The sequence below is a fragment of the Heterodontus francisci genome, unplaced genomic scaffold (genome assembly GCF_036365525.1).
Source record: "Heterodontus francisci isolate sHetFra1 unplaced genomic scaffold, sHetFra1.hap1 HAP1_SCAFFOLD_480, whole genome shotgun sequence".
NCBI classification, from domain to species: Eukaryota; Metazoa; Chordata; class Chondrichthyes; order Heterodontiformes; family Heterodontidae; genus Heterodontus; species Heterodontus francisci.
The window spans coordinates 905,379-925,065 of record NW_027141172.1 but is presented as its reverse complement, the minus strand read 5'-3'; the positions used below and the strand labels follow the sequence as shown (position 1 = coordinate 925,065).

General features: G+C 47.9%; 2 protein-coding genes across 5 annotated transcripts in view; both read left to right on the top strand.

The window, feature by feature from the left end:
- LOC137362377 (dynactin subunit 1-like) overlaps positions 1-17,324 on the top strand; it is a 212,827-nt gene extending 195,503 nt beyond the window's left edge. For all 4 annotated transcript variants that reach the window (XM_068026785.1, XM_068026784.1, XM_068026783.1 and 1 more), the window contains 3 exons: positions 11,962-12,093; positions 12,716-12,844; positions 17,178-17,324. In XM_068026785.1, the coding sequence (XP_067882886.1) occupies positions 11,962-12,093; positions 12,716-12,844; positions 17,178-17,324 (408 nt within the window). The remainder of the gene's footprint in view (positions 1-11,961; positions 12,094-12,715; positions 12,845-17,177) is intronic.
- A 16-nt stretch (positions 17,325-17,340) lies between these two features.
- Positions 17,341-19,687, top strand: part of LOC137362383 (dynactin subunit 1-like) — a 50,144-nt gene continuing 47,797 nt past the window's right edge. Inside the window, exon 1 of the mRNA XM_068026793.1 lies at positions 17,341-17,492. Coding sequence (XP_067882894.1) covers positions 17,341-17,492 — 152 coding nt within the window. The remainder of the gene's footprint in view (positions 17,493-19,687) is intronic.

The window sequence follows — 19,687 nt, the reverse complement described above, 5'->3', positions numbered from 1 at the left end:
CTCGGTGAATACCAATGCAAAGTACTCGTTTAGAATCTCACCCACTTTCTCTGACTCCACGCATAACTTTCCTCCTTTGTCCTTGAGTGGGCCAATCCTTTCTCTAGTTACCCTCTTGCTCCTTATATATGAATAAAAGGCTTTGGGATTTTCCTTAACCCCGTTTGCTAAAGATATTTCATGACCCCTTTTAGCCCTCTTAATTCCTCGTTTCAGATTGGTCCTACATTCCCGATATTCTTCCAAAGCTTCGTCTTTCTTCAGCCGCCTAGACCTTATGTATGCTTCCTTTTTCCTCTTAGCTAGTCTCACAATTTCACCTGTCATCCATGGTTCCCTAATCTTGCCATTTCTACCCCTCATTTTCACAGGAACATGTCTCTCCTGCACGCTAATCAACCTCTCTTTAAAAGCCTCCCACATATCAAAAGTGGATTTACCTACAAACAGCTGCTCCCAATCTACATTCCCCAGCTCCTGCCGAATTTTGGTATAGTTGGCCTTCCCCCAATTTAGCACTCTTCCTTTGGGACCACTCTCGTCTTTGTCCATGAGTATTCTAAAACTTACGGAATTGTGATCACTATTCCCAAAGTAGTCCCCTACTGAAACGTCAACCACCTGGCCTGGCTCATTCCCCAACACCAGGTCCAGTATGGCCCCTTCCCGAGTTGGACTATTTACATACTGCTCTAGAAAGCCCTCCTGGATGCTCCTTACAAATTCTGCTCCATCTAGACCTCTAACACTAAGTGAATCACAGTCAATGTTGGGAAAATTAAAATCTCCTATCACCACCACCCTGTTGCTCCTACATCTTTCCATAATCTGTTGACATATTTGTACCTCTATCTCACGCTCGCTGTTGGGAGGCCTGTAGTACAGCCCCAACATTGTTACCGCACCCTTCCTATTTCTGAGTTCTGCCCATATTGCCTCACAGCTCGAATCCTCCATAGTGCCTTCCTTCAGCACAGCTGTGATATCCTCTTTGACCAAGTCTTCCCTTAACAAATCCATGCTGACTATCCTTGATTAACCTGTGCCTTTCTAAGTGACAGTTTATCCTGTCTCTCAGAATAGATTCCAATAATTTTCCCACTCCTGAGGTTAGACTGACTGGTCTGTAATTATTCGGTCTATCCCTCACTCCCTTTTTAAACAGAGGTAAAACGTTAGCAGTTCTCCAATCCTCCGGCACCACACCTGTATCCAGTGAGGACTGGAAAATGATGGTCCGACCCTCTGCTATTTCCTCTCTCACTTTTTTTAACAGCCTAGGGTACATTTCATCCGGCCCTGGTCATTTAGCAACTTTCAAGGATGCTAATTCCATTAATACTTCCTCTCTCCCTATGTTTATCACATCCAATACTTCACACTTCTCCTCTTTAACTACAATATCTGCATCTTCCCCCTCTTTTGTGAAGACAGACACAAAGTATTCATTAAGAACAATTCCAATATCTTCCGCTCCTACACAGATTATCTTTTTGGTCTTTTATGGGCCCTACTCTCTCCTTAGTTATCCTCTTACTCTTAATGCATTGATAAAACATCTTTGGGTTCACCTTGATTTTGTTTGCCAATATTCTTTCATGCCCTCTCTTTGCTTTCCTAATTTCCTTTTTGATTTCACCCCTCCACTTTCTCTACTCCTCTCTGCTTTCTGTAGTATTGAGTTCTCGGTGTCGGACATGAGCTTTCCTTTTCTACCTTATCTTACCCTGTCGGCTCCTTGACATCCATCGGGCTTGAGATTTGGCCATCTCACCCTTTTACTTTATCCCCTATTTTGAAAGTAGGAATACATGAGCTTGCATCCAGTCTAAGTGAATTAGCTCTGACTCTATTCAACTATTTAAGAAAAAGGCTAGGGGCTCACATAGCACTGTCCCATCCCCTTAATCACCCTTAAATGCGTGGGGCACCCGAAAGCCCAATGCATTTTGATCTAACCCAAATGGCATTTTTCTTTTTTTTAATTTGTTCAAGGGATGTTGGTGTTGCTGGCTAGGCCAACATTTATTGCCCATCCCTAAATTGCCCTTCAGAAGGTGGTGGTGAGCTGCTGCCTTGAACCACTGCAGTCCATGTGAGGTCAGTATACCCACAGTGCTGTTAGGAAGGGAGTTCCAGGATTTTGACCTAGCGACAGTGAAGGAACGGCGATATAGTTCCAAGTCAGGATGGTGTGTGACTTGGAGGGGAACTTGCAGGTGGTGGTGTTCCCGTGCATCTGCTGCCCTTGTCCTTCTAGGTGGTGGAGGTCGTGGGTTTGGAAGGTGCTGTCGAAGGAGTTTTGGTGAGTTGCTGCAGTGCATCTTGTAGATGGTACACACTGCTGCCACTGTGTGTCAGTGGTGGAGGGAGTGGATGTTTGTGGATAACAAAGAACAAAGAACAAAGATAATTACAGCACAGGAACAGGCCCTTCGGCCCTCCAAGCCTGCGCCGATCCAGATCCTCTCTCTAAACATGTCGCCTATTTTCTAAGGTTCTGTATCTCTTTTCTTCCTGCCCATTCATGTATCTGTCTAGATACATCTTAAAAGACTCCATCGTGCCCGCATCTACCACCTCCGCTGGCAATGCGTTCCAGGTGCCCACCACCCTCTGCGTAAAGAACTTTCCACGCATATCCCCCCTAAACTTTCCCCTTTCACTTTGAACTCGTGTCCTCTAGTAATTGAAACCCCCACTCTGGGAAAAAGCCTCTTGCTATCCACCCTGTCTATACCTCTCATGATTTTGTACACCTCAATCAGGTCCCCCCTCAACCTCCGTCTTTCTAATGAAAATAATCCTAATCTACTCAACCTCTCTTCATAGCTAGCGCCCTCCATACCAGGCAACATCCTGGTGAACCTCCTCTGCACCCTCTCCAAAGCATCCACATCCTTTTGATAATGTGGCGACCAGAACTGTACGCAGTATTCCAAATGTGGCCGAACCAAAGTCCTATACAACTGTAACATGACCTGCCAACCCTTGTACTCAATACCCCGTCCGATGAAGGAAAGCATGCCGTATGCCTTCTTGACCACTCTATTTACCTGCGTTGCCACCTTCAGGGAACAATGGACCTGAACACCCAAATCTCTCTGTACATCAATTTTCCCCAGGACTTTTCCATTTACTGTATAGTTCACTCTTGAATTGGATCTTCCAAAATGCATCACCTCGCATTTGCCCTGATGGAACTCCATCTGCCATTTCTCTGACCAACTCTCCAATCTATCTATATTCTGCTGTATTCTCTGACAGTCCCCTTCACTATCTGCTACTCCACCAATCTTAGTGTCGTCTGCAAACTTGCTAATCAGACCACCTATACTTTCCTCCAAATCATTTATGTATATCACAAACAACAGTGGTCCCAGCACGGATCCCTGTGGAACACCATTGGTCACACGTCTCCATTTTGAGAAACTCCCTTCCACTGCTACTCTCTGTCTCCTGTTGCCCAGCCAGTTCTTTATCCATCTAGCTAGTACACCTTGGACCCCATGCGACTTCACTTTCTCCATCAGCCTACCATGGGGAACCTTATCAAATGCCTTACTGAAGTCCACGTATATGACATCTACAGCCCTTCCCTCATCAATCAACTTTGTCACTTAAAGAATTCTATTAAGTTGGTAAGACATGACCTTCCCTGCTCAAAACCATGTTGCCTATCACTGATAAGCCCATTTTCTTCCAAATGGGAATAGATCCTATCCCTCAGTATCTTCTCCAGCAGCTTCCCTACCACTGACGTCAGGCTCACCGGTCTATAATTACCTGGATTATCCCTGCTACCCTTCTTAAACAAGGGGACAACATTTGCAATTCTCCAGTCCTCCGGGACCTCACCCGTGTTTAAGGATGCTGCAAAGATATTTGTTAAGGCCCCAGCTATTTCCTCTCTCGCTTCCCTCAGTAACCTGGGATAGATCCCATCCGGACCTGGGGACTTGTCCACCTTAATGCCTTTTAGAATACCCAACACTTCCTCCCTCCTTATGCCGACTTGACCTAGAGTAATCAAACATCTGTCCCTAACCTCAACATCCGTCATGTCTCTCTCCTCGGTGAATACCGATGCAACGTACTCGTTTAGAATCTCACCCACTTTCTCTGACTCCACGCATAACTTTCCTCCTTTGTCCTTGAGTGGGCCAATCCTTTCTCTGGTTACCCTCTTGCTCCTTATATATGAATAAAAGGCTTTGGGATTTTCCTTAACCCTGTTTGCTAAAGATATTTCATGACCCCTTTTAGCCCTCTTAATTCCTCGTTTCAGATTGGTCCTACATTCCCGATATTCTTTCAAAGCTTCGTCTTTCATCAGCCGCCTAGACCTTATGTATGCTTCCTTTTTCCTCTTAGCTAGTCTCACAATTTCACCTGTCATCCATGGTTCCCTAATCTTGCCATTTCTATCCCTCATTTTCACAGGAACATGTCTCTCCTGCACGCTAATCAACCTCTCTTTAAAAGCCTCCCACATATCAAATGTGGATTTACCTTCAAACAGCTGCTCCCAATCTACATTCCCCAGCTCCTGCCGAATTTTGGTATAGTTGGCCTTCCCCCAATTTAGCACTCTTCCTTTAGGACCACTCTCGTCTTTGTCCATGAGTATTCTAAAACTTACGGAATTGTGATCACTATTCCCAAAGTAGTCCCCTACTGAAACGTCAACCACCTGGCCTGGCTCATTCCCCAACACCAGGTCCAGTATGGCCCCTTCCCAAGTTGGACTATTTACATACTGCTCTGGAAAACCCTCCTGGATGCTCCTTACAAATTCTGCTCCATCTAGACCTCTAACACTAAGTGAATCCCAGTCAATGTTGGGAAAATTAAAATCTCCTATCACCACCACCCTGTTGCTCCTACATCTTTCCATAATCTGTTTACATATTTGTACCTCTATCTCACGCTCGCTGTTGGGAGGCCTGTAGTACAGCCCCAACATTGTTACCGCACCCTTCCTATTTCTGAGTTCTGCCCATATTGCCTCACAGCTCGAATCCTCCATAGTGCCTTCCTTCAGCACAGCTGTGATATCCTCTTTGACCAAGTCTTCCCTTAACAAATCCATGCTGACTATCCTTGATTAATCTGTGCCTTTCTAAGTGACAGTTTATCCTGTCTCTCAGAATAGATTCCAATAATTTTCCCACTCCTGAGGTTAGACTGACTGGTCTGTAATTATTCGGTCTATCCCTCACTCCCTTTTTAAACAGAGGTACTACGTGAGCAGTTCTCCAGTCCTCCGGCATCACACCTGTATCCAGTGAGGACTGGAAAATGATGGTCCGACCCTCTGCTATTTCCTCTCTCACTTTTTTTAACAGCCTAGGATACATTTCATCCGGCCCTGGTTATTTAGCAACTTTCAAGGATGCTAATCTCATTAATACTTCCTCTCTCCCTATGTTTATCACATCCAATACTTCACACTTCTCCTCTTTAACTACAATATCTGCATCTTCCCCCTCTTTTGTGAAGACAGACACAAAGTATTCATTAAGAACAATTCCAATATCTTCCGCTCCTACACAGATTATCTTTTTGGTCTTTTATGGGCCCTACTCTCCTTAGTTATCCTCTTACTCTTAATGCATTGATAAAACATCTTTGGGTTCACCTTGATTTTGTTTGCCAATATTCTTTCATGCCCTCTCTTTGCTTTCCTAATTTCCTTTTTGATTTCACCCCTCCACTTTCTCTACTCCTCTCTGCTTTCTGTAGTATTGAGTTCTCGGTGTCGGACATGAGCTTTCCTTTTCTACCTTATCTTACCCTGTCGGCTCCTTGACATCCATCGGGCTTGAGATTTGGCCATCTCACCCTTTTACTTTATCCCCTATTTTGAAAGTAGGAATACATGAGCTTGCATCCAGTCTAAGTGAATTAGCTCTGACTCTATTCAACTCTTTAAGAAAAAGGCTAGGGGCTCACATAGCACTGTCCCATCCCCTTAATCACCCTTAAATGCGTGGGGCACCCGAAAGCCCAATGCATTTTGATCTAACCCAAATGGCATTTTTCTTTTTTTTAATTTGTTCAAGGGATGTTGGTGTTGCTGGCTAGGCCAACATTTATTGCCCATCCCTAAATTGCCCTTCAGAAGGTGGTGGTGAGCTGCCTTCTTGAACCACTGCAGTCCATGTGAGGTCAGTATACCCACAGTGCTGTTAGGAAGGGAGTTCCAGGATTTTGACCTAGCGACAGTGAAGGAACGGCGATATAGTTCCAAGTCAGGATGGTGTGTGACTTGGAGGGGAACTTGCAGGTGGTGGTGTTCCCGTGCATCTGCTGCCCTTGTCCTTCTAGGTGGTGGAGGTCGTGGGTTTGGAAGGTGCTGTCGAAGGAGTTTTGGTGAGTTGCTGCAGTGCATCTTGTAGATGGTACACACTGCTGCCACTGTGTGTCAGTGGTGGAGGGAGTGGATGTTTGTGGATAACAAAGAACAAAGAACAAAGATAATTACAGCACAGGAACAGGCCCTTCGGCCCTCCAAGCCTGCGCCGATCCAGATCCTCTCTCTAAACATGTCGCCTATTTTCTAAGGTTCTGTATCTCTTTTCTTCCTGCCCATTCATGTATCTGTCTAGATACATCTTAAAAGACTCCATCGTGCCCGCATCTACCACCTCCGCTGGCAATGCGTTCCAGGTGCCCACCACCCTCTGCGTAAAGAACTTTCCACGCATATCCCCCCTAAACTTTCCCCTTTCACTTTGAACTCGTGTCCTCTAGTAATTGAAACCCCCGCTCTGGGAAAAAGCCTCTTGCTATCCACCCTGTCTATACCTCTCATGATTTTGTACACCTCAATCAGGTCCCCCCTCAACCTCCGTCTTTCTAATGAAAATAATCCTAATCTACTCAACCTCTCTTCATAGCTAGCGCCCTCCATACCAGGCAACATCCTGGTGAACCTCCTCTGCACCCTCTCCAAAGCATCCACATCCTTTTGATAATGTGGCGACCAGAACTGTACGCAGTATTCCAAATGTGGCCGAACCAAAGTCCTATACAACTGTAACATGACCTGCCAACTCTTGTACTCAATGCCCTGTCCGATGAAGGAAAGCATGCCGTATGCCTTCTTGACCACTCTATTTACCTGCGTTGCCACCTTCAGGGAACAGTGGACCTGAACACCCAAATCTCTCTGAACATCAATTTTCCCCAGGACTTTTCCATTTACTGTATAGTTCACTCTTGAATTGGATCTTCCAAAATGCATCGCCTCGCATTTGCCCTGATGGAACTCCATCTGCCATTTCTCTGACCAACTCTCCAATCTATCTATATTCTGCTGTATTCTCTGACAGTCCCCTTCACTAATCAGTCCACCTATACTTTCCTCCAAATCATTAATGTATATTACAAACAACACTGGTCCCAGCACGGATCCCTGTGGAACACCACTGGTCACATGTCTCCATTTTGAGAAACTCCCTTCCACTGCTACTCTCTGTCTCCTGTTGCCCAGCCAGTTCTTTATCCATCTCGCTAGTACACCTTGGACCCCAAGCGCCTTCACTTTCTCCATCAGCCTGCCATGGGGAACCTTATCAAACGCCTTACTGAAGTCCATGTATATGACATCGACAGCCCTTCCCTCATCAATCAACTTTGTCACTTCCTCAAAGAATTCTATTAAGTTGGTAAGACATGACCTTCCCTGCACAAAACCATGTTGCCTATCACTGATGAGCCCATATTCTTCCAAATGGGAATAGATCCTATCCCTCAGTATCTTCTCCAGCAGCTTCCCTACCACTGACGTCAGGCTCACCGGTCTATAATTACCTGGATTATCCCTGCTACCCTTCTTAAACAAGGGGACAACATTAGCAATTCTCCAGTCCTCCGGGACCTCACCCGTGTTTAAGGATGCTGCAAAGATATCTGTTAAGGCCCCAGCTATTTCCTCTCTCGCTTCCCTCAGTAACCTGGGATAGATCCCATCCGGACCTGGGGACTTGTCCACCTTAATGCCCTTTAGAATACCCAACACTTCCTCCCTCCTTATGCCGACTTGACCTAGAGTAATCAAACATCTGTTCCTAACCTCAACATCCGTCATGTCCCTCTCCTCGGTGAATACCGATGCAAAGTACTCGTTTAGAATCTCACCCATTTTCTCTGAGTCCAAGCATAACATTCCTCCTTTGTCCTTTAGTGGGCCAATCCTTTCTCTAGTTACCCTCTTTCTCCTTATATATGAATAAAAGGCTTTGGGATTTTCCTTAACCCTGTTTGCTAAAGATATTTCATGACCCCTTTTAGCCCTCTTAATTCCTCGTTTCAGATTGGTCCTACATTCCCGATATTCTTTCAAAGCTTCGTCTTTCATCAGCCGCCTAGACCTTATGTATGCTTCCTTTTTCCTCTTAGCTAGTCTCACAATTTCACCTGTCATCCATGGTTCCCTAATCTTGCCATTTCTATCCCTCATTTTCACAGGAACATGTCTCTCCTGCGCGCTAATCAACCTCTCTTTAAAAGCCTCCCACATATCACATGTGGATTTACCTTCAAACAGCTGCTCCCAATCTACATTTCCCAGCTCCTGCCGAATTTTGGTATAGTTGGCCTTCCCCCAATTTAGCACTCTTCCTTTCGGACCACTCTCGTCTTTGTCCATGAGTATTTTAAAGCTTACGGAATTGTGATCACTATTCCCAAAGTAGTCCCCTACTGAAACTTCAACAACCTGGCCGGGCTCATTCCCCAACACCAGGTCCAGTATGGCCCCTTCCCGAGTTGGACTATTTACATACTGCTCTAGAAAAACCTCCTGGATGCTCCTTACAAATTCTGCTCCATCTGGACCTCTAACACTAAGCGAATCCCAGTCAATGTTGGGAAAATTAAAATCTCCTATCACCACCACCCTGTTGCTCCTACATCTTTCCATAATCTGTTTACATATTTGTACCTCTATCTCACGCTCGCTGTTGGGAGGCCTGTAGTACAGCCCCAACATTGTTACCGCACCCTTCCTATTTCTGAGTTCTGTCCATATTGCCTCACTGCTCGAGTCCTCCATAGTGCCCTCCTTCAGCACAGCTGTGATATCCTCTTTGACCAGTAATGCAACTCCTCCACCCCTTTTACCTCCCTCTCTATCCCGCCTGAAGCATCGATATCCTGGGATATTTCATTGCCAATCATGCCCTTCCCTCAACCAAGTCTCAGTAATAGCAATAACATCATACTCCCAGGTACTAATCCAAGCCCTAAGTTCATCTGCCTTACCTACTACACTTCTTGCATTAAAACAAATGCACCTCAGACCACCAGTCCCTTTATATTCATCATCTGCTCCCTGCCTGCTCTTCCCCTTAGTCACACTGACTTCATTATCTAGTTCCTTACGGGCTTTTGTTACTACCTCCTTACTGTCAACTGACCTCAATTGGTTCCCATCCCCCTGCCACATTAGTTTAAACCCTCCCCCACAGCCTTAGCAAAAGCACCTCCAAGGACATTGGTTCCAGTCCGGCCCAGGTGTAGACCGTCCAATTTGTAATAGTCCCACCTCCCCCAGAACCGGTCCCAATGTCCCAAAAATCTGAACCCCTCCCTCCTGCACCATCTCTCAAGCCTCGCATTCATCCTGACTATTCTTTCATTTTTACTCTGACTATCACGTGGCACTGGTAATCCTGAGATTACTACCTCTGAGGTCCTACTTTTTAACTTGGCTCCTAACTCCCTAAACTCTGACAACTGGCTGTTCACCCTCCCCCTTTTGAATGTTCTGCAGCCGATCTGAGACATCCCTGACCCGTGCACCTGGGAGGCAACATACCATTCGGGAGCCTCGTTTTCGACCACAGAACTGCCTATCTACTCCCCTTACAATCGAATCCCCTACGACTATAGCCCTTCCACTCTTTTTCCCGCCCTTCTGAACAGCAGAGCCAGCCACGGTGCCATGGACCTGGCTACTGCTGCCTTCCCCTGGTGAGCCATCTCCCTCAACAGTATCCAAAACGGTATACTTGTTTTGGAGGGAGATGACCACAGGGGACTCCTGCGCTGTCTTCCTGCTCTTTCTCTGCCTTTTGGTCACCCATTCCCTTTCTCCCTCAGCAATCCTAATCTGCGGTGTGACCAATTCACTAAACGTGCTATCCACGACCTCCTCAGCATCGCGCATGCTCCAAAGTGAGTCCATCCGCAGCTCGAGAGCCGTCATGCGGTCTAACAAGAGCTGCAGTTGGACACACTTCCTGCACGTGAAGGAGTCAGGGACATCAGCCATGTCTCTGAGCTCCCACATTGAGCAAGAGGAGCATGACACGGGTCTGAGATCTCCTGCCATTTTTAATCTTAAGCTTAACTTAGTTAAATGAAAAAGGAACGAAAAGTTTTTACCAATCACAATAAAACCAGAGAAATCGAAAAAGCCTTACCTTATAAACACCCCACCGAGTCCTTTTTTTTTGGTTAGAGGAGGAGGGCGGGTGGGAGACACGACAAGTGTGGTGTCTCGGGTTCAGAAACCGCCCAAATATATAGTGTTTTACTTACCCAGCAGCCCCCTGGCCTCCGCCGAAAAACAAAAGGAAATTAAATTTACTTTCAAACTGAATTTCCCAGCTGCTCACTCGCTCACACTCTGCTCCCAAAAAAGCTGCTGCAATGAAAGGAAAGTTATTTTAAACCGCCCAAATATATAGTGTTTTACTTACCCAGAAGCCCCCTGGCCTCCGCCGAAAAACAAAAGGAAATTAAATTTACTTTCAAACTGACCTTCCCAGCTGCTCACTCGCTCACACTCTGCTCCCGAAAAAGCTGCTGCAATGAAAGATGGGGTGCCAATCAAGCAGACTGCTTTGTCCTGGATGGTGTCGAGCTTCCTGAGTGAAGTTGCAGCTGCACCCATCTAGACAAGTGGAGAGTATTCCATCACACTTCTGCCTTGTGCCTTGTAGATGGTGGACAGGCTTTGGGGACTCAGGAGGTGAGTTACTCGCCGCAGAATTCCCAGCCTCTGACCTGCTCTTAGAGCCATTTTATTTATGTGGCTGGTCCAGTTCAGTTTCTGGTCAATCGTAACCCCCAGGATGTTGATAGTGGGGGATTCAGCGATGCTAATGCCATTGAATGTCAAGGGGAGATGGTTAAATTCTCCCTTATTGCAGATGGTCATTGCCTGGCACTCGTGTGTTACTTGCTACTTGTCAGCCCAAGCCTGGATGTTGTCCAGGTCTTGTTGCATATGGACATGGACTGCTTCAGTATCTGAGGAGTTGTGACTGGTCCTGAACATTGTGCAATCATCAGCGAACATCCCCACTTCTGACCTTATGATTGAAGGAAGGTCATTGATGAAGCAGCTGAAGATGGTTGTTTTTTTTTTATTTAGAGATACAGCACTGAAACAGGCCCTTCGGCCTACCGAGTCTGTGCTGACCATCAACCACCCATTTATACTAATCCTACACTAATCCCATATTCCTACCACATCCCCACCTGTCCCTATATTTCCCTTCCACCTACCTATACTAGGGGCAATTGCTAATGGCCAATTTACCTATCAACCTGCAAGTCTTTGGCATGTGGGAGGAAACCGGAGCACCCGGAGGAACCCCACGCAGACACAGGGAGAACTTGCGAACTCCACACAGGCAGTACCCAGAATAGAACCCGGGTCGCTAGAGCTGTGAGGCTGCGGTGCTAACCACTGCGCCACTGTGCCGCCCATTCTAGGACACTAGCCTGAGGAACTCCTGCAGTGATGTTCTGCGACTGAAATGATTGGACTATATGTTCAAACATTATCAATGCTATTTAAACAATTCCATTTTGTGTTTGATTGGAATGTGTAAAGGGAGCTTTATTCTGTACCTTGTTTTTTTGTTCACCTTTTTCCAACACCTTGCAGTTTTTCCAGTATTTAATAAACATTAATTGTTTTTGATGGGATCTGGTTCCTAGGTATATGGATCTCTGGCAACAAGTCCGTATGAGTGTCTTCGACAATCCTGTAATCTTATCATCATAACAATGAACAAGATGGCCACAGCCATGCAGGAGGGAGAGTATGACTCTGAGAAGCTGCTGATGAAGGTAAGAAGCACTGGCCCTGAGTGACAGCCTCTGTGTAGGAGTGCTGTTGGGGAGGGGATGATCACTGGGTATGGGGACTGTGAGGGCTTGGTCCTGGGCACAGTGTTTCGGGAGGGGCGATTGTTACATGGGGCGTGGGGGAGACTGGGAGCAGAGGGGGTTGTTGAGTGCAGGGGGTTCCCCTACCCACTCTCTCACTCCCCTGCCCACCTCCCTTTCCCTCACCCCCCTGCCCACCTCCCTTTCCCTCACCCCTCTGCCCACCTCCCTTTCCCTCATCCCCCTGCCCACCCCCTTTCCCTCACCCTCCTTCTCACCCCCTCTCCCTCAACCCCCTTCTCACCCCCTCTCCCTCAACCCCCTTCTCACCCCCTCTCCCTCAACCCCCTTCTCACCCCCTCTCCCTCAACCCCCTTCTCACCCCCTCTCCCTCAACCCCCTTCTCACCCCCTCTCCCTCAATCCCTTCTCACCCCCTCCCTCATCCCCCCCGCCCACCTCTCCTTATCAGATAATAACACCATGAGCGGCTGAGTCTTACTGCTCCCCACCACTTCCTGCCCCATATTCCAAGTTGAATGCTGTTTTCCTGTGTGAACTTTAACCCTTGACTGCATTTCCAGCCGCCACCTCCAGTTGAGCTGAGAGCTGCTGCCCTTCGAGCAGAGATCACAGACGCTGAGGGACTGGGACTCAAACTGGAGGATAGAGAAACGGTCATCAAAGAGCTGAAGAAATCCCTGAAGATCAAGGTAAGGTGGGGAGGAGCAGGAGGGGGGACATGGGGCAATGTTGGGGGGGAGGCGTGGGGCATTGAGGGGGGAGGCGTGGGGCATTGTGGGGGGAGGCGTGGGGCATTGTGGGGGGAGGCGTGGGGCATTGTGGGGGGAGGCGTGGGGCATTGTGGGGGGAGGCGTGGGGCATTGTGGGGGGAGGCGTGGGGCATTGTGGGGGGAGGCGTGGGGCATTGTGGGGGGAGGCGTGGGGCATTGTGGGGGGAGGCGTGGGGCATTGTGGGGGGAGGCGTGGGGCAATGTTGGGGGGAGGCGTGGGGCAATGTTGGGGGGAGGCGTGGGGCAATGTTGGGGGGAGGCGCGGGGCATTGAGGGGGGGGAGGCGCGGGGCATTGAGGGGGGGGAGGCGCGGGGCATTGAGGGGGGGGAGGCGCGGGGCATTGGGGGGGGAGGCGCGGGGCATTGGGGGGGGAGGCGTGGAGTGGTTGACTGGAGGATAGGAAAGGGAGAAAAGGGGGAGGGGTGGCGGTATTGATCAAGGAGAGCAGTGGAGTGCTGGAGAAAAAGGATGTCCCAGAGGGGCTGAGGACTGAATCAATTTGTCTCAAGCTCAGGAACAAAAAATGTGCAGTTACATTGCTCGGTGTTGTCTATAGACCACCAGCTAGTGGGAAGGACGTTGAGGAACAAATTTGCAAGGAAGTTCCAGAGAGGTGCAAAAATTATTGGGTAGTTATAATGAGAGACATTAATTATCCAAATGTAGACTGGTAAAGTGCAGAGAGGGGCCAGAGTTCCTAGAGTGTGTTCAGGAAACTTTTCTACAACAGTATGTTTCTGGCACAATGAAAGTGCAAACACTGCTCGACCTGGTTCTTGGCAATGAGGTGGGCCAAGTGGATCAAGTATCAGTAGGACAGTATATATATTAATGACCCTAGACCTTGGTGTACAGGGCACAATTTCAAAGTTTGCAGATGATACAAAACATGGAAGCATTGTGAACTGTGAGCAGGATAGTGTAGAACTTCAAAAGGACATAGACAAGTTGGTAGAATGGGCAGACAGGTGGCAGATGAAGTTCAATGCAGAGAAATGTGAGGTGATTCATTTTGGTAGGAAGAGCATGGAGAGACAATATAAAATAAAGGGTACAATTCTAAAGGGGGTGCAGGAGTACAGAGACTTGGTGTATCTGTGCATAAGTCACTGAAGGTGGCAGGACAGGTTGAGATTGCAGTTAATAAAGCATACAGTATCCTGGGCTTTATTAATAGAGGCGTAGAGTACAAGAGCAAGGAAGTTATGTTGAACTTGTATAAGACACTAGTTCGGCCTCAGCTGGAGTATTGTGTCCAGTTCTGGGCGCCGCGCTTGAGGAAAGACGTGAGAGCATTGGAGAAAGTACAGAAAAGATTCACGAGAATGGTTCCAGGGATGAGGAATTTCAGTTATGAAGATAGATTGGAGAAGTTAGGACTGTTTTCCTTGGAGAAGAGAAGGCTGAGAGGTGATTTGATAGAGGTTTTCAAAATCATGAGGGGTCTGGACAGAGAAGATAGAGAGAAACTGTTCCCACTCGTGAAAGGATCGAGAGTGAGAGGGCACAGATTTAAAGTATTTGGTAAGAGAAGCAAAAGTGACATGAGGAAAAACTTTTTCACACAATGAGTGGTTAAGGTCTGGAATGCGCTGCCTGAGAACGTGGTGGAGGCAGATTCAATTGAAGCATTCAAAAGGGAATGAGACAGTTATATAAAAAGGAAGAAGGTTTGGGGGAAAAGGCAGGGGAGTAGCACTAGGTGAAATGCTCATGAGGCGAGCCGGTGCAGACATGATGGGCCGAATGGCCGCTTCCTGTGCTGTAACAATTCTGTGATTCTGTCCGGGACGAGGAGACGAGGGGGTGGAGGTGGTGTGAAGGGAGGGGTTGGGGCAAGGGAGGGGACGCGAGTGTATGGGGCTGAGGGAAGAGATTAAGGGTGGAGAAGGGATGGGGTAAGAACAGGCCGGGGGAGGGGATCAAGAAGATGTGTGGGGAAGATGAGGAGCAGAGGGGAAAGGGAGGTGTCACAGAGAGGATGGGTGGGGGCATGGAGAAGGGGATGAGGTGATGGGGTGCGGAGTGGAAGTTGAGGAGGGGACAAGACAGGGGCATAAAGGAGAGGACTGGGGGAGCAGGAGATGAGGGGGTGAAACTGAGGGGTCTAGGCAAGGTGAGGGAAAATGAGGGGAGGAGGCAAGGTGGGTCGATTAGGCGGGGAGGGGTCAATGAGGGCAGGAGGAGTGGGGAGTCGATCAGGAGGGGAGGTGGCGAGGAGGATTGATGAGGTGAAGAGACGAGAGGGGGGCCGACGAGGAGGGGAGGAGGCGAGGGGGGCCGACGAAGAGGGGAGGAGGCGAGGGGGGCCGACGAGGAGGCGAGGGAGGCCAACGAAGGGGAGGAGGCGAGGGGGGCCGACGAGGAGGGGAGGAGGCGACGCGGGTCGACGAGGAAGTGAGGAGGCGAAGGCATTCGCTGAGGAGGGAATGAGGCAGGGGTGTCGATGAGGTATTGAGGCGAGGGGGCAATGGGGGAATGAGGCTATGTTTAGAATGGATAAGTCACCTGGTCCAGATGGCTTGTATCCCAAATTGCTAAAGGAAGTGGGGATGGAGATAGCGAAAGGGCTTGTCATAATCTACCAATCTTCCCTGGATATTGGGGAGGTGCCAGTGGATTGGAGAGTGTCAAATGTGACACCCTTATTGAAGAAAGGGCAAAAGGACAATCCTAGTAACTACAGGCCAGTTAGTTTAACATCAGTGGTGGGTAAGGTTTTAGAAACAATAATCAGGGAAAATATCAACCAACGCTTGGAGAGGTTTGAGTTAATTAAGGATAGTTAGCACGGATTTGTAAAAGAGATCATGCTTGTCTAATCTAATCGAATTTTTTGATGAAGGGAATGTGGTGGATGTTGTTTATATATATTTTAAGAAAGTCTTTGACAAAGTATCACATAAAAGGCTGGTTAACAAAACTGAGGCTCATGGAATAGGAGGGTCAGTGTCCAATTGGATAAAAAATTGACAACGACCAAAAACAGCGAGTTAGAATAAATGGTTGTTTTTCAGACTGGAGGATGGTAGATAGTGGTGTTCCCCCAGGGTCAGTGCTGGGACCCTGCTTTTTTTTTTTGCTATATATAAGTGACTTGGATCTTGGAATACAGATTAGAATCTCAAAATTTGCCAATGATACCAAACACGGAGGTGCGGCAAAAAGTGAGGATGATATGAACCACCTGCAACAACACATAGATAGGCTAGCAGAATGGGCAGAGAGGTGACAGATGGAATTTAATACTGACAAGTGTGAGGTGATGCATTTTGGCAGAAGGAACAGGGAGAGGCAAAATATACTTAATGTTACAGTTCTAAAGAGTGTGCAGGAACAGAGGGACCTGGGGGTTCATGTGCATCAATCTTTGAAGGTGGCAGGACATATTGAGAGAGTGGTTAGTAAAACATCTGGGATCTTGGGATTCATAAACAGAGGTATTGAGTACAAAAGCAGGGAAGTTCTGCTGAACCTTTATAAAGCTCTGGTTAGGCCACAACTGGAATATTGCATCCAGTTCTGGTCACCACACTTCAGGAAGGATGTGAGGGTCCTTGAGATAGAGCAGAGGAGATTTACCAGAATGGTTCCAGGGATGGAGGATTTTAGTTACCAGGTTAGGTTGGATAAGCTGGGGTTGTTCTCCCTGGAGCAAAGGAGATTGAGAGGAGATTTAATAGAAGCGTATAAGATTATGACAGGTTTAGACAAGTTAGACAAGGAAAAACTGTTCTCATTATCTGATGGTACAAGGACTAGGCAACACAGAGTGAAGGTTTTGGGCAAAAGATGCAGGGGGAATGTGAGGAAGAACTTTTTAACGCAATGAATGTAACGACCTGGAACTCGCTGTCCATGAGGGTGGTCGAGGCAGAGATAGTCAATGATTTCAAAAGGAAATTGGATGGCTACTTGGAGGAAATAAACTTGTAGGGCTACAGGGATCGAGCAAGGGAGTGGGACTGACTGGATTGCTCAGCAGAGAGCTGGATGGGCCAAATGGCCTCCCTCTGTGCCCTAAATGACAATGAGGAGGGAATGAGACAAGTGGGCGTTAAGGAGTTGGGAACGAGGCGATTGACGGACAGACAGTGAGGCGGGTGGTTGCTAAGGAGAGTCGAGGCAAACAGAGTGGGGGCATGAGGGGATGATTCAGGAGGATGAGGTGGGGGGGGGCAATGAGGAGAAAACTCAGCAAGTGTTGGGGGAAGGTTTATGTGAACACGTGCTGAAATGCCTGTCTCCTAGGGCGAGGAGCTGAGTGAGGCCAGTGTGCGTCTGAGTCTGCTGGAGAAGAAGTTGGATTGTGCGTCGAAAGAAGCCGATGATCGTGTGGAGAAAATCCAAGTCAAACTGGAGGAGACACAGGGCCTGCTCAGGAAGAAGGAGAAGTGAGTGAGAGCCTGGCAGAATGCGACTCAGGGGAGGGGGATTTTGGGTAGTCAATTGGGATCAGGGTCACGGTTTGGGGTCAGGGATCGGTGTTGATTTTAGAGACAGTCAGTCGAGTGCTTCCTGGTCTGAGGAAATGGGGTCCGGATCGGGAATTGGGGTCGTGGTTAGGTTGCTGCCTGGGGAAATAAAATTCGGAAGAGAAGGAGTTTGAGAGTTTTTCAGTGTGATTGTATGTGGTGATGTGATGAAGTGTTTAAAATGGTGAAAGGATGGGACAGGTGGATAGAAGCAGATGATTTCCAGTAATTGAGGGTCGACAACGAGAGGCCAGAGATAGAAGATTAAATGGAAGTGATTGAGGACAGAGCAGGAGAGAGTTGTGAAGCTGTGGCATTCACTTCCAGAATTAGTGGTTGAGGCAGAAACTGTGTTGATATTCAAGACTGGAGAGGGGGAGGAAGGAAAGGAGGATGGAAACAGGGCAGATAAATGTGATTAGGATTTTATGCTCGTGTGGAGGATAAATCCTAACACGGAATGGAGAGGCTGAATGGCCTGTTTCTGTGTTGTAATTTCTATTTCGGAAATCAGAACCTCTAATTGTCTGTGAGAGAAGCTAACTGTGTGTCTGTATCTGAGACTCTGTATGTCTCTCTCTCCGTCAGTCTGTCTGTGTATGTGTCTCTCTCCGTCAGTCTGTCTGTGTATGTGTCTCTCTGTCGGTCTGTATGTGTGTTTCTCTCTCTCTCTCTGATGGCCCGTGTGTATCTCTCTGTCGGTCTGTGTGGTGTGTGTGTCTCTCTGACAGTCTGTGTGTGTGTCTCTCTGACAGTCTGTCTGTGTGTCCCTCTGACAGTCTGTGTGTGTGTCTCTGACAGTCTGTCTGTGTGTCCCTCTGACAGTCTGTGTGTGTCTCTCTGACAGTCTGTCTGTGTGTCTCTCTGACAGTCTGTCTGTGTGTCTCTCTGACAGTCTGTCTGTGTGTCTCTCTGACAGTCTGTGTGTCTCTCTCTGACACTGAGATGAGAAATTTCTTCACCCAGAGAGTGGTGAGCCTGTGGAATTCGCTACCACAGAAAGCAGTTGAGGCCAAAACATTGAATGTTTTCAAAAAGGAATTAGATATAGCTCTTGGATCTAAAGGGATCAAAGGATACGAGGCGAAAGCCAGAAAAGGTTAGTGAGTTGGATGATCAGCCATGATCATAATGAATGGTGGTGCAGGCTGGAAGGGCCAAATGGCCTACTCCTGCTCCTATTTTCTATGTTTCTACATTCTGTGTCTCTCTGACTGTCTGTGTCTCTCTGACAGTCTCTGTGTGACTCTCTCTGACAGCCTGTCTCTGTGTCTCTCTGACTGTCTGTGTCTCTCTGACTCTGTGGGTGTCTCTGACAAGTCTGTGCATGTCTCTGACAGTCTTTGTCTGTGTCCCTCTGACTGTCTCTGTGTCTCTCTCTGACTGTCTGTGTCTCTCTGACTGTCTCTGTGTCTCTCTCTGACGGTCTGTGTCTCTCTTTCTGACGGTCTGTGTGTCTCTGATAGCCTGTGTGTGTGTGTGTGTCTCTCTCTGACTGTCTGTCTCTCTCTGACTGTCTGTCTCTCTCTGACTGTCTGTGTCTCTCTGACTGTCTGTGTCTCTCTGACTGTCTGTGTCTCTCTGACAGTCTTTGTCTGTGTCTCTCTGACTGTCTCTGTGTCTCTCTCTGATGGTCTGTGTCTCTCTCTCTGACGGTCTATGTGTCTCTGATAGCCTGTGTGTGTGTCTCTCTCTCTCTGACGGTCTCTGTGTCTCTCTCTGACGGTCTCTGTGTCTCTCTCTGACTGTCTCTGTGTCTCTCTCTCTGACGGTCTGTGTGTCTCTGATAGCCTGTGTGTGTGTGTGTCTCTCTCTGACGGTCTCTGTGTCTCTCTCTGACGGTCTGTGTCTCTCTCTCTGATGGTCTGTGTGTCTCTGATAGCCTGTGTGTGTGTGTGTCTCTCTGACGGTCTCTGTGTCTCTCTCTGACGGTCTCTGTGTCTCTCTCTGACGGTCTCTGTGTCTCTCTCTGACGGTCTGTGTCTCTCTCTCTGACGGTCTGTGTGTCTCTGATAGCCTGTGTGTGTGTGTGTCTCTCTCTGACTGTGTCTCTCTGACAGTCTTTGTCTGTGTCTCTCTGACTGTCTCTGTGTCTCTCTCTGACGGTCTGTGTGTCTCTGATAGCCTGTGTGTGTCTCTCTGACGGTCTCTGTGTCTCTCTCTGACGGTCTGTGTCTCTCTCTCTGACGGTCTGTGTGTCTCTGATAGCCTGTGTGTGTGTGTCTCTGACGGTCTCTGTGTCTCTCTCTCTGACGGTCTCTGTGTCTCTCTCTGACGGTCTGTGTG